The sequence below is a fragment of the Pteropus alecto genome, unplaced genomic scaffold (assembly GCF_000325575.1).
Source record: "Pteropus alecto unplaced genomic scaffold, ASM32557v1 scaffold92, whole genome shotgun sequence".
Classification (NCBI taxonomy): domain Eukaryota; kingdom Metazoa; phylum Chordata; class Mammalia; order Chiroptera; family Pteropodidae; genus Pteropus; species Pteropus alecto.
In genome coordinates, this window is record NW_006432447.1 from 11,349,523 (window position 1) to 11,364,409 (window position 14,887).

Below are 14,887 nucleotides of genomic sequence, written 5' to 3' on the forward strand. Positions count from 1 at the left end.
TTCTGCACTTAAATTCTGTTTCAAATCAGAAATGAGAAATTTGAGGAGATAAAGAAACACATGATGAAGAACCAATAGTAGCCAAAAGCAAAATAAAAGTAAAAAGCAACAGGCTCTACCAGGTTTTCATCTGTATCCTTAATAAGTTAAGGAAAAAGGTTTTTTTAGAGTTTGTGGTAGAGGAGCTCTTATATTTTTATCTTTTATAATACTGTAATAAACGATGAATTTTCTTAATTGTTCAATAGCCTTCGGCCAATAGCATCTTATGAAATTATGAGCTTGGAAGAGGTTCTATTCATTAAGCAAGCTCATCATTTTTCTAGTATTTATTTCAAGGAAGAACTAATGGTGATGGTAAGGCAAGATTCTATCTTGGTCCTTAAAATAACTTTAAAATAAATTTTTACAAACTTTTAAAATAATTTTACAAATTAAAACAATTTTACTGTCCTTAAAATAATTTTACAAATTCAGAAAAAGAGTTTAGAATTTTCACACAAAACATACTGGTGATCTCAAATGTCTTAAAAGCTAGTTGAGAGACATGGCTCTAGAAAACTTGGCATTTACAGGCATCTGTTTGAAGTACTAATAGTTCCTATAAAAGGATTTACACATATTAAGCACATTCCGTAGAGGTCAAAAAAATAAGGGTTAATGCTTAAGTCTGGTCAGAGACCCATCACAGATACACATAGTAATCACTGATATGAGCTATGCAAGTTAGCTTAATTATAAGGTATACTTAAAAATGGGGTATGATATCATATATGAATTACCATATAGCAATAGAAAAGAGCTTATTATGGCAATTAGCTGTATGTAGACATTCGATTTGCCTCTGGCTTACCTGGTTATGGAAAAGGTTGAAGAGTAGAAAAACAATCAGAAACCCATGAAATAAAGAAGCCATTGGTGAAAATGAGGGAGAGAAACTGAATATGAGACGATTAATAATGCCAAGATTTTACCCACATTTAACTATTATTTCCAAGTCCTAAAATTCTCTCCTTCGTGCTTCAGAGTCTACAGTTTTGATTTGAAGATAAAAATTATTTCCCTTCCAATCTAAATGCATTCAGCTGGCTAACAGACTCAAAGGCAACATTGGATTTACAGTTGTATCGCTTTTGTCATACCAGATGACTTAAAGAAGACATTCTATTGTCCCACTGTGATTTCAAAACAACTCTGACAATATATTTCTGATAAACTTTTTTTTTTTTATGACTGTCATTACGTGGCCTTTTATGTGTGTAAAGTTTTGGGGTAATATTTGTTTTTCCTGTAAACTTATATTCAGCTAAAGACATCACGACAAGTGTAAAGTCACAGTTTTACTAGATTTCCTTTAGGGAATTCTGATATAACCTGTAGTTGATCCTGGTCTGATTAGTGAGTTTAAGACTGGAGTTGGCAAAGTGTTGTATAGTTTAAGGTATATAACTGAAAGATAAGGATGACTATTAGTACCTGGAATGGTATTGGGGTGGGGAGTATGTTCTATCATTAAATATTTTGGCCTAGCAGTCTTTAGCACATCAGTATTTCTCAGATGTGCAGTATACCTTGTGTTTTAATCACCTCAATTCTTAATCAGAAATATAAATTTTCAAACTGTGCATTTAATTACATACAGGAATTTTTAGAAAACATTAAAAATCAACTGTTAATAAATACAATTTAATAAATGGAGTCTTAGTTGTAGAGCTAAAAAGTTTGTGATAAAAACTACATATTATGGAAGCATTTAAAGCTATTAAGTGTATTAAATGAAAATGTCATCGTTTGTTTTTTGGTTACTTTCACTAGTCCAATATATTTATTAAGAGTCCAATATATTTGTTAAGCTCCAAAACACAAGTGGAAGAAGTAATTTAATTGGAATTTTAAACCATGGGCAGAATTTTAGAAGGAAGAAAAACTTCCTGGTCTGTGTAAATGCTGTGTTTTCCCAATATGTAAACTATAGTACTTAAAGCTACAGTATCCCAAGATCATATTGAAAATCACTGTTTCTCAAAGTTCATAACCCTATTGTATTTAAAAGTTTTATAATAGTCTGGGTAATTATCAAATCATAGATTCTATCTGTAAACTATTTAAGCTGCCTCTTCATTGCTATCAGCAATTCTCACCCAGACAATTGCAAAGCCCTCCTAGGTGGGATTCTTGTTTCTTTTAAATACATAAACCACAATAATTTAGTCTAAACCTCAATTAGACTGAATCATTTAATGCTTTACATTCTCAAAAGTCAGTTACACACAGGTGGACGTTCTGTAGGAACTGGCCTTTGTCTCTCTCCTTGTCTCACTTTATTGGCAATTTCAATGAGCATCATGCGCACGACCAAACCAATGTTTCCGCATCTCTGTCCAAAGCTCCACAGCCATTAATTCAGTTGTCTACAACACAGCCACGGTCACAGAGAAACTCCGAACTCAACACATCCGTAACTGAATTCTTCTTCTCCCTGAAATTTCTTTCTCTAGTTCCTGCTCTTCAGATTATTATTTTTGATAACTGCATTCAGTTGTACACATCTAACCGCCATATCTTATTGGTCACATTGCTTTCAGGCAGTTCTTTAAGTCCTGCTTTTCCCTTGCTTGAGTTATTAATTTTTATTCACCTTTCAATGGGAATAGTATATTTTTACCTAGAAAGGTATGTGGATTGTACCTTTCCTAAACTTGTGCATGTGTGACTGGGTATAGTCTTCCTTCTTGGCCTTTGTTTATCCTAAAATTCATGATTACTTTGTCAGTAAAGATCCTGCTCACCAGTTAACTCTTTTTGCAGGTCAAGCTTAAGATTAAAGTAACAGAACTACTCTGTCCCTTCCTACTTCCTTATTTTTCTAACCAGCAGCCTGACCTAAGCAAGGTGAGTAGAGCAGGTCCCTGAATAACATCGTTTGGTTCATGTCATTTCATTATGTTGATAAGGAAAAAATAAAATAAATTCCTTGTCAGGGCCATTGTCTGTATGGAGTTTGCATGTTCTCTTCATGTCTGTGTGGGTTTCCTCTGGATGCTCCGGTTTCCTCCCACATTCCAAAGATGTGCGCATTAGGTGAACTGGCATGTCTAAATTGTCCCTGTCTGAGTGAGTATTGGTGTGTGTTTAGTGGCCCTGTGAAGGGCGTCCTGTCCAGGTTGCTCCCACCTTGTGCTCTGAGCTGCTGGGGTAGGCTCCAGGTACCTGTGACCCTGATTTGGAATAAGCAGGTTGCAAAATAATTCTCTTTCTTGTTTTTATTAATTTAATTCTTAAAATGTACGAATAGCTCACATTTCTTTGAATGTTTAATATTAGAAGTGTTTTGGGTTTGTATTTAGAAGTTTAGTGATATTTTTGTGACCAGAAATATGTCGTAGGAACTTAACTAGTTTATGTCAAGTAGCCTATGGTAAACTGGTTTGGTTATACATCATTTTGCTTAAAGTCAAAACATCCAAGAACCTACTGACAACTTTATGTGAGGAATTACTGTATTGGGCCTGGACAAGAATACTTAAGTCTTAAACAACAGCTTATTATTTTAGCTATGCTTTTGCTGCTGGTACCTGTACACAGAATATCCTGAGCTCTTTCTGTTCTAAGTCTTGGCATGATTGTGGGCACTGGGCTCTCCAGTGCCCTCGATTTTCCATTTCCTCCTCACCAGGCTAGCTTCTGATCACTACTAACAAGATTCCTCTGATTCCAGGTCTTGCATCTGCTTGGTTTTGTTGTTTATCTTGTCACCCTGATTTTGGCTCACGGTCCAATGTGGCACTCAGTTCCTGTGAGTGCTTTAGTTTTCTACCATATTCATAGACCAAGTGAAATTAGAGTGTGAATGTAGGCTCAAGGGTTCAAAACCTGGCTCAGCTTCTTGGTAGCTGGTCAATCTAAATAAGCCTTTATAAGCCTTATTTTTTTCATCTAAAAAATGAAGGTAATAACAGTACCTACCCCAACGTGTTGTGAGGTTAAATAAGACTATGTAAAGCCATTAGGATGATGCCTGCCCCACAGAAAACACTCAATAAATATTAACATTTGTTATTCCTTGTTTCGAATAATTTATCAGTCTTCTCTATAATTCTTAATCATGATTATTCTTCATACAGAAGGAAAAATACCCAGCTCTTTCAAAAGGAGTAATTCTGGGGGGACTATCCAGTGGTATATGACAAGGTATCATTGGATCTTCACCTTCTTATCCTCATTCTGATTTTTACATTTAACGTATAAGATAAAGCTCATTGAGAAGTAAAGAGTATTTCAATCATTAACTGTATTTAGAATAGGAAGCTTTTTGCTTAAATTGTTAAGAGAGAGAATTTTTAAGGTGGGTGATTATACCGATTTAATGACAGTTATGTTTTTTACAATTAATGTCTTTACAAGTTATGTTTTTTACAATTTCGAACACAGGTTTAAAACAACTTAGTAGTCACACATAATTACACTGTGATATGTTTTAGAATATACTGTGATATAAATATTTTAAGGTGATATCACAAAATGTAGCAGATTATTTATCAATAACCAATAACTTCCCCAATTAAGTTATTATAAACCACCATAGTGAAGCAATGGCTAATCCAGAAAACAGAAAATAAAGGAAATGGAAGATGTATAAAAAACATTTGGGAGATATGGAATTTATCCCACGAGTGCTGTAAAGAGCTCATAATTTAAGAATGCCAAAGCCCAAGTGTGTTATGAGGGTCTTTCCTCAAAAGTGACATTAATTACATATCCCACAGATGCTTATTATGTAGTCTATTTATATCAAAGTATAAAATGTAGTAGTAAAAAATATACAGATTCAATATATTTAAGAATGACAATAAAACTCTGGCCTAGCTAAAATTGTTATTTTTAAACTTCAACTTTTGGTCTCTTTAGAAAACAGTATTATAGTATTAATTGAAAACAGTATTGAATCTTTATATTGAATCTGCTAAGATTAAGGGTCTTTTGGACTCATAACAAATGTATACTCAGGGATGGAATCATAACACTAACATTTAATATTTTAGAGGCTTCTGCACAAAAATAACTCCAAAGTGATGAAATAAAAGAAAATTCTTATTCTCATAGTGAAAAGAAAGGTATCAATAAAAACCCCAGCTCTTAGATATAGGGGTAAAAGGGGTCAAATATTTGGTGACAGAAGGAAATCTAACTTTGGGTGGTGAACACATGATACAATATATACGACAGACTGCTGAACTGTATACCTGAAACTTATTTGCTTATTAATCAATGTCACCTCAATAATTTTTAATAAAAAGAGAAGAAAATTACCTTGGAAAGTTGGGAATAATGTAGTCAATGTTTGCTTTGGAAATTAGTCATTGTGCATTGATATACCCCTACAGAACTTAATATTTAAAAAGTCTAATACTCACCAATAACTGGCAAATAATAGACAACTCAAGATGTTAATTATCTGAATTAAAGTAAGAGAAACTTCATTCTAAGTGAAACAGGTGTAATCTTTCATAAAGTTAATGAAAAACAGTGTAAACTTTTAGGAAATATTTTGTAATATCACTTACAAAGTGTTAAATATTTAATTTCAAAATAACTTTTTTTAACCTAAATAGTAGGATGATTTAACATTTTCTAACATTAAAACCAATTACTATTATCCAGGGGATAAAGCCCTTATGTACATAAAATAATATCATTAATAAGCAAGTTGTTATATAACATTCAAGATCATGAGTAGTCCCATATTTCAAGATAGATATCAATCTATTTAAAATTGAGATAAGCTAATTTCAAATGACTTTAGCCAATGTTATTACAATTTATATTTTTATACTAATTATTAATTATAATTTTGTTAAATAAATGTACTAGAAAAATGCAATAAATATGTTTACACATGGCTCATCTGCCACACTGGGAGACTTGAACATATATTCTCTTACAAAAATCAGAACAAAAACTACTTTTAAAAGTGAAGTAATTGTGAAACATTTTTCTTAATGATAATTATAAGCATATTAGAAAGCAGATTTAAATAAATTTTAATGTACTATGCAACTGCTTAAGATCGACTAAAATTAGAAACCTGGATTCAAACAGAGTATAATATTATTTTGCTAACACTTTCTCTATCATGTAAAGAAACATATTTATGATTTACTCCCCATTCTATACAAGTTGTTGGTATTGATAACATTTCTCCCTTGGTACATTCGTTATGGGCATTTTTATCATATTGTCTTCTAATTTTGTTAGAACATTTTAGAATGTAAGAAACTATTTGTTTGAAAATAAAAATTCTATTAAAAAATAATTGGCATGTAAAAGTACATTTTAAATGATACAATTATGGATTCTGATGTTATCCTGAGGAAGAGTAGGTTTTATTAACTAAAAATTAGTTATTTTATATTTGTCCACTTGATAATTTACTCAAACTGTAACTAATTATTTTTAAGTAGTGATACTAACTATAAGCCTAAATTACCAACTTTCTTCTGACGGGAATAGATAGTAGCATCAGCAATTGTTTAGATTAACATTACTTATATGATATAGGACAAAACAAAATATTTCAATTCATTTACATGAGATATAGACCTACAGTATTTATTAGATTCAAGGACTTATTGGGCCAAATTGCTATAATCTGTTTCTAAAAGTTTAGTCGCAACATCTATACTATCTCTTCAGAAGCACTGGTCCAAAGGAAATATAAGTGTTTCCACTTATAAGAAGACCATATGTTTTAGTGAAGAAAATATAGAAAGCAAAGCCAGAGCTGGAAAGGTTCATGAATCCCTTAGTCCATCCCTGTCACAGAGCCATGATACCCTAGTTAAGTAATGGTAATGACATAATGATAACATAAGCACCGACAGACATATATTTAATGTTTATTACATACTGAGCACTACGCTTTTTACACATTATGATTTGATTCTCTCTCGTAGGCATCTTATGAAGTAGGTACAATTATTTTTAATCTCCATGTCATAGATGAAGAAACTAAGGCTCAGAGTAGGTAAATGGGTCCATTTCATTTCAAAGCCTGTGCTCCTAATGGCTATTTTGTATTGTACTAATATTATTCTTTGGCCCCTAAGATTCTAACAGTCATTAATAGGAAACATAAAGTGGTGTAATATAGCTTTGGATAGCATAAAAACAGGAAAATAAAACCACAGTGACCTTTCATATGCCCCACAAATAGAAATAATAAAATCGAATTTAATAAATGAAATGAGTAAAGTAGAATCCTTGTACTAAAAATGTAGTACACTCGATTAAGAGAATGAATGACTTCTTCAAAGATTTTTTAAAATGTACATTTTTAGATAATGTAGATGAGATTCCACACAAAAATAATGGGATGAATAAGTCAGCTATGGTTACTGCAAGCCTTCATATTGTTAGTACTGCTAAAAAATAAAGCTGAAAGATCAATTATGTCACAGATCATAGAATTTTACTGGGAAAGTGCTAGTTGGATGTCGAAGAAGCTCTATGAATCATTATGGCAAAGAGAAAGCTGATTGAAACTTATGTCTGCAAAGGAAGCTGGAGCACAATGATCACAAGTCCATGCCATCACCACTGCAATGTACAGCACCAGATCAGACAAAAAAGTGATAAACAATAAAGCATTTCAAAAAATCATAAACATGTCCAACATTAATTCTTTCCCTGATACTTAAGATCAATTTCTAGACTTTAGCAAAAAATTTTTGAGGGTATAAAATAGGCTTTTGTATTTGAATAAACCAATTCTTTGAGTGCACAGTAGATAGGAATATAGAATTTAACTCCTAACCTTGCCACTAGCTATTTTAAAATAAGTTTTTGTCTATAAATACAAACATATTAGCTAGACTTGCAAGTATAATTGGCAATTCATCAATAACCTGCAGAGCTGCCCAACACCCATGTCACCCATGTCTTTCTCGCTTCTTGTGGGAATGATGGAGTTGCTCTCAATGATGAAGTAAGTCAAGCTTAAGTCACAGAAATGAAACAAGAATCATTAAAAACAGGAAAGCAGAAACCTGCAATTACATATCAGGGGTTCCAGTAAAGAAAGACAGCTGAATTATTATTAGTGAGAGAGTCTCTGTAACATGAGAACATAAAGAAAACACTCATTGATATTCTTTTCTTTAGACCTAATAAATTGGCCTCTGCTCCGGTCCTGAACCTTTGACTTGAGATTCTTCGTAATTCAAATAATGAATTCATAATTATTCATAATTATGAGCATCTACTATGCACATTTCGATGATATCTTTTCAATTTTCCGTGTTCTACCTAATTGAGAGATGGAATTTGCAGGAAATATCTACCAAGGAACTGCCCAGCCCTGGATATGTTCTCTTGTTCCAATATAAAGGATCATTTTGTTGTCTGTAGTACTATACAACTAATTCGTATTTATTAAAACTGCTATCTTTGTTAATTTGCCTACTCACCTTATGAGCCACTGAATGAATACACATCACACACACACACACCCCCCCCCTAAGGAGTGACTGCCTCCTTATTTTTCTGCTATTATAGCATGTTACAGAGGTTATGTGGCTGAAGATTAGTATATTATGTTCACTGTAAGGAACATTAACCTTTTTTTTTTTTTGAAATGTACTGTTTAGAGTAGAGTAGACGACCACACAATAAAATGGAAAGAACATGGATATCTTATAGTATCATTTGGGTTTGGAGCTGGCTTCATGTGTGTATGACCTGTGCAACCCTGCACTTCTTAAAGTGTTTAGTTTAATAATCTGCTGTTGCCATCTTGAACTTCTTACTAATTTTTTTAAGGGACCATTCATTTTTATTTTGCACTGAGTTCTGCAGATTATGAAGCCAATCCTGCTGGGATCTGAATTATGACTTTATTATTTAATATGTGTAAACTTAGTGCAAGCCTTAATTTCTTCCTCTGTAACAAAGGGGTAACATTCAATTAACAGGCTTGGTGGGAGTATTTGATGAAATATCCTATGTGAAAGTCATGAGCACAGAGCCTGGCACATAGGACATGAAAGAGATATGAAATGAAATGAAGCTGGAACAGTTCTTGCTTTTACATCTAAGGATCTGAGACATACAGGAACCACCATAAATCATAATTAGGTATAGCTGAAATTTAAACTTCAATACTTACAACCCATATATTTGTGGTGCAATTTCTAGTCTGTTCAAGTGCATATAAAGCTCAATATCATGCTTCTTCAGTAGATGATCCTGGATCTGGTTGACTTTGGTAACAATAGCAATTGTTGGCCCTAAATCCTGTGGTCTAGCAAAGGGGATGGGAGTCATCAGTGTTTCTTTCCCCTAAAAACAGAAAAATAGAACACGTATTATTTCTATATGAAATTAACATATATCTGGACATAATTTCTGAGTACGCTTATCAATGGGTGCTTAAATAAGAACCAACTATTTTAATCATCTTATGACAAATGCTTACACTGTGGAATTATACACCGACTGTCATACAGATGATTGTGCTCATAAAGTTGAGAAGGCCAGGAAATGTCTTCTAAAATACTTCCTATTTGTATTCCCTTGACCACCTTCTCTGGTGACATTATGTATTACAAGATAATTTTGGCTAGAGGTAGTGGTCGGCCCTAGTCTATTTCCCTGTGGCCAGTTTGTCTAATCAGCCACAGCACCTAAATGGAATACTCTGATGAAAATATATTTCCTGTGGCATAACACTTAAACGTGAAAAACAGTAAATGAAAACTGTTTTAACGTAAGCTCTTAAAACTATAAAAAAAAGTTAGAAAATAAAGAAAATAAGATATATTTTTAAATGCCCTTTGAGCAATTTAACAGCTGAGCAGAAGAGATTTTAAAACTTTCCAGGCCAAAAATATAGCTGACTTAAAAAAAAAAATTTATGTGGGCCATCTACAATTTCTCTACTTGCCATCCCATGTCCCATATTAAGAAAGATATATCTGTGATTCCTTATAATGCTTTCATGTACACTTCAACTCTCCCCTCAAATCTGATGACTTCCTCGAATATATTATGTCTGAACTTTCTTCTGATGTTATCCTCAATTTCTACCTCTCTCCAAAATTGGGATTTATACCATTACTCTGTGATTGCCTACTACTTATCCTCAGTCTACTTCTCTAGCTCAAATTCCTATTTCTGCTTCACAAATATTGCTTTTTCATAAAGTTCTGGTCTTAGTTTTATTCTCTACTTATATGCAATTCCCTGAGTGACCTCAGTCATATATAGTGCTTCAACCAAAACCCATTTTCCAAAGACTTAATCTGTATCCACAACCTAGAACTCCCTTGAGTGCCTCCCATACATTCAAACATTGGCAAGGACCCTTCAATTGCGAAAAGGACCTCCAATTCAGCAGGCCCACAACTGAGTTCATCATCTTCTGCTCAAAAACATCTTCGCTTTTCCCCCATGCCTATCACAAGCCATCCTCCAATAAGGACACCTAGTTTGCCAATTTTAGCTCCTCAGACCCACTCAGGGGCACTCTTTCATGTCTCCTCTTCTATACCCCTTTGTAATAACCTGTTTTGGAGGTCCTAATCATTTCATTTCCTTCGTCCTAACTGGTCTCACTGCTCCTAATTTAGTCTACTTTTAAATCCATCTTCTAAAATGCCTGGTAATCTATCTGACACAGATATTAGATTATGCCAAATTGCCTTCCTTAAACATTTTTAATAGCTCCCCACCATTTTCTCTCAGGAGAAAACCCCCAAATTCTTCAGCCAGGTCTGTAAGGCTTTTTTTCGTTACCTGGCTGGCCCCAACTTCCGCTCCTAGAGACCCTGGAGATGCCCTTCCTTACTGAGAATGTCCCTTCCCCAGTGTTTCTGCTGAGGAACTCCGAAGTATTTTTAAAATTTCGCTTAAGTGCCACGTCCTATTTCATTATCTTCTTCTGACCTATAACAGTATCCTTTTCTACTTCTTTGCTTCCTAAAGTGTGAGATTTCTAAGAGGAATACCATCTTTTCATTGCTGGACCAGAGTCAAGGGCACAAGACAAAGAAGGTAAAGCATTTGCCCTCATGTCTGGAGGGGAAGGCTACACAGAAAACTACTTAGAATTCCACATAAAAACAGTGACTAATCAGGCAGGTAGAAAGCACAGAGGAGAGGAGGAGCCTGTGTTAGTATAAGGAAAAATTTCCTGAAAGGGGTTCCTCTCTTTCCAGGATCACTTCAAGTCTTAAAAAGAAATGCAGTCCTCTGTACTTCCTGCACTGTTTGCCCTTGTGTCTTTAGGTCCAAAGGATAGAAATCCACATTAATTTTTCTGATTCAATTAGTGTGTGTTCATTTATATAAACAGGAGAAAAGGAAATCTCTATGCTGTGGTCATGGATTATAAAAATAATATATCCAAGACACCTTTTTCTGATTTTGTGATATCTAACATTTACTTCAAATTAAAAAAAAAAAAAAAGATTTTAATTCTGTTACAAGTTTTTCCTTCTGATATTAAATCGAAATAACTTTTTTTGGGAATTCACGATAATTATAAGATACTATTCACAACTGAAAGGCAGTGTTTACTCTGAAGCCAAATTTCCTTTAAAAACAAGCAATTTAACATTTATGTATTTTGATTGTAGAGTTTTTCCTTTACTGAATAACCTGTGTGGCTGAATACCACACAGTACTGGGTGGAAGCACTCAGGCCAGACAGGGTTTCTAATAAGCACATGGAAAACAGGCAACTGTATCCAGTCTTCTTTTAAGTGTATACAGATATACACTTATATCTGTAGAGATGCAATACTGGCTTTGGAAAGAACTGATCCTAAATTATCCTGTTTAAAAATGTTTAACTTAATGCAATCATATATTCAATTTCTAGTTTGAAAAGAATGAATTTTCATTAGATCAACAGCACATGTGGTCCGTTTTTCAAATGCTTAATAGAGACTCATGTTCTAAGGCTTATATAAACTATAGTTTGCAAAAGACTTCCCCTGTGCTCAGAATAGTTACAACCAAATCTCTTAAACTTAAGAAAGTCAAAAGTAATGCTTGAGATTACTTAAGTACTAAACATTAAAATCAAAAGAGAAGCTGGAGTTAATGTAAAATACTTCCTTATAATCAGAATTTCTTATCATAATAAAGAATGCTATTCGCATTTAACAACTGGGGCAGCCACAACTACCAATAAAACTAAAATCTTTTTAACCGTTTATTAAGCAGTACTCAAAATGCATTCTACAGATCAGAGCCAGTCCACAAACTGTTACAGGAATGCAACGAGATAATGATTTTATGCCATATGTAAACCAATGCACTGCTTTCTTCATCAAGAAAGTTTTATTATGAAAAGTATGTCTGGTGAAATAGGCAGCATGCATACTGATATAACTGAATTTTCAAAGGCACTAGAAGAACAGAATGAGGGAATGGTATGTTAATTTCTAGAGCTTCTTTTTTAAAAAGTGATAAAATAATGAAATAGAATAAAAAGGGGAGGATGAATAAGGGATTCACTAGACATGCATTTTAGAAATATATTATTCACTGATATAGGCAAATAAATAACACAAATATTTAGAGGTCACATCTATGTGTTCCTTGATAAAATGAATGTCTTTCTGTTGTTGTATTAGCCATTTTCAGGAACTTAACTTGGTGATATCGACATGAATAGGTAAAACTGAAAAATGGTAACCCTCTTATTTTTATCATTCAGTTTCTTGGATACTGTGAATCAGTTATAAAATACAAAATGACCAGTGTATGAAATAATCATGATGCTTATTTTAAAAGTATTCTGCTCAAAATTTTGATATTCACTTAAGTCTTTGACTTCATCAACTCACTCACCAAGAATATAAAGTTATTGATCTAAAACTTAAGGCAGTTCATCATATATGGTGACAGCAAGTTTCATCTCTAATAATCATTACAGAATATATCATGTTCATATATTGCTGAATGAAAATTTTATCACCTAGGCTAGGGGTCAGGAAACCAGCTCTGCAAAGAGCCAGACAGTAAATAATTTAGGCTTGACAGGTCATACAGTCGGTGTTGGCAACTATTCAACTCTGTTATTGTAATGAGCGAGCAGCCACAGACAATAAGTAAACAAACAGGCATAGCTATATCCTAATAAAACTTCTTTTATGGACAGGGAAATTGAATTCCATATTACTTTCATATGTCACAAAATATTATTCTTTTCATATTTTTTTCAGCCAGTTAATACTATAAAAGCTATTTTAAGTCACAAGCTGTACACAAACAGATGGCAGGCCAAATTAGTTTGCAGGTAGTAGTTTGCCCTGACCTATACCAAAAGCATAAAAAGCATTAGTTATCCATTTCATTTTTTAAGAAATGGAATGAAGTGACTGAGTTATACATGATTTCTAAGGAGAATGCAACCAATTATACCAATATAAAAGAAATTGATCATACAGAAAATAATATACTAAAATCTCTTAACAACATCCCTTCCAGAATAATGTAATTTCCCCAATATTATGCAATAACAATGAAAAGACCATAATGACCTCTAAGTTAACGTACATGTTTGTTTAAAATGACAGATAAGTCAGCAATTTCACATCTTGAGGTATGCCAAGAGAACTGAAAACATGTTCACACAAAAGTTTGTACACAAATGTTCATAGCAAGCAAAAAATGAAAAGAACCCAAATGTCCATCAACTTATGTATGAATAAACACAATGAGGTATATCCACACAATGAAATGTTATTCAGCCATGAAAAGGAATGAAGTACTGATGCATGGCACAATGAATAAACATTGAAAACACTACGCTAAAAGAAAGGAGTCAGTCATGAAAGACCATATATTGTATAATTCATTTATATGAAATTTCCAGAATAAGCAATTATATAGAAATAGAAAGTAGATGAGTGCTATCAGAGGCTCTGGGGAGAAGGGAATGGGAAGTGACTGCTGTTGGGTATGGGATTTCTTTGTGGGGTGATGAAAATGTTTTGGAATTAGTTGTGGGGACACTTGTACCACCCTGTGAATATACTAAAACCCACTGAATTGTACACTTTAAAATACTTTAAAAAGGTGAGTGTTAGGGTATGTTATTTATAGCACAGTAAAAACTGTAGTTGAAAAACAGGATAAGAGAGAGTAAGGATAAATGGTATTGATGCTAAATGTGTAAATTCTATAGTGATACATCAGTAAAATGACCTATTTAATACAGTTTATGCACTTTCATTAAAACTGTATCTACAAACTCACTAGGATAGCAATAGATTGAGCAGAGAAATACGCTTATTAAAAATTTATAATACTTTTTAAGTAAGAATTTATATTGCATGGATATTATATACACATATAAAAGCAGTTTCTTATTCATTTATATAAATTTTTTATATTACCTTTGTATATTTGTCAATATCATCAGAGACACAGTTTAGATTACCAGTTCAATCTCATTCTGAGTATTTTTTATATTTTGTTTTTTTATAGTAATAATAATGGCTTTTATTCTGAGTATATATTACTTACTGAAATTATCTATTCCCTCAAATATACTGAAAAGATTTGTATTATATAATTTACCTTTTGACCATCATGTTCAAAAGTAGAAAACCAAGGTTCGGCAGTTTCCATAAGTTGTGAGAACATGGCACTAAAAATTAGAAAAATAATATAATACTGTTAAACCTTCATTAAAGTAAAGATGATATAAAAAATTTAAATAACAGATAGTTTTTGTACTTACTAGGCATCATGTTCCAGATACTCGGGGTTCAAGAGAGTTTTCATTTCCTCACTTAAAAAAGCAATACATGCAATCAAAATGTGTAATTTTTAAATGGAAGGAGATTCAGAGGTTGCCTTATTCTATACTCATAAG

The 14,887-nt window shown here is 33.0% G+C and overlaps 1 protein-coding gene across 7 annotated transcripts in view; it reads right to left on the reverse strand.

Moving 5' to 3' along the window:
• The window catches only part of TBC1D5 (TBC1 domain family member 5), a 468,533-nt gene that overhangs the window by 169,450 nt on the left and 284,196 nt on the right, over positions 1–14,887 (reverse strand). For all 7 annotated transcript variants that reach the window (XM_025043592.1, XM_015585816.2, XM_025043594.1 and 4 more), the window contains 3 exons: positions 14,753–14,803; positions 14,590–14,659; positions 9,164–9,336 (listed from right to left, as the gene is read on the reverse strand). In XM_025043592.1, coding sequence (XP_024899360.1) covers positions 9,164–9,336; positions 14,590–14,659; positions 14,753–14,803 — 294 coding nt within the window. The remainder of the gene's footprint in view (positions 1–9,163; positions 9,337–14,589; positions 14,660–14,752; positions 14,804–14,887) is intronic.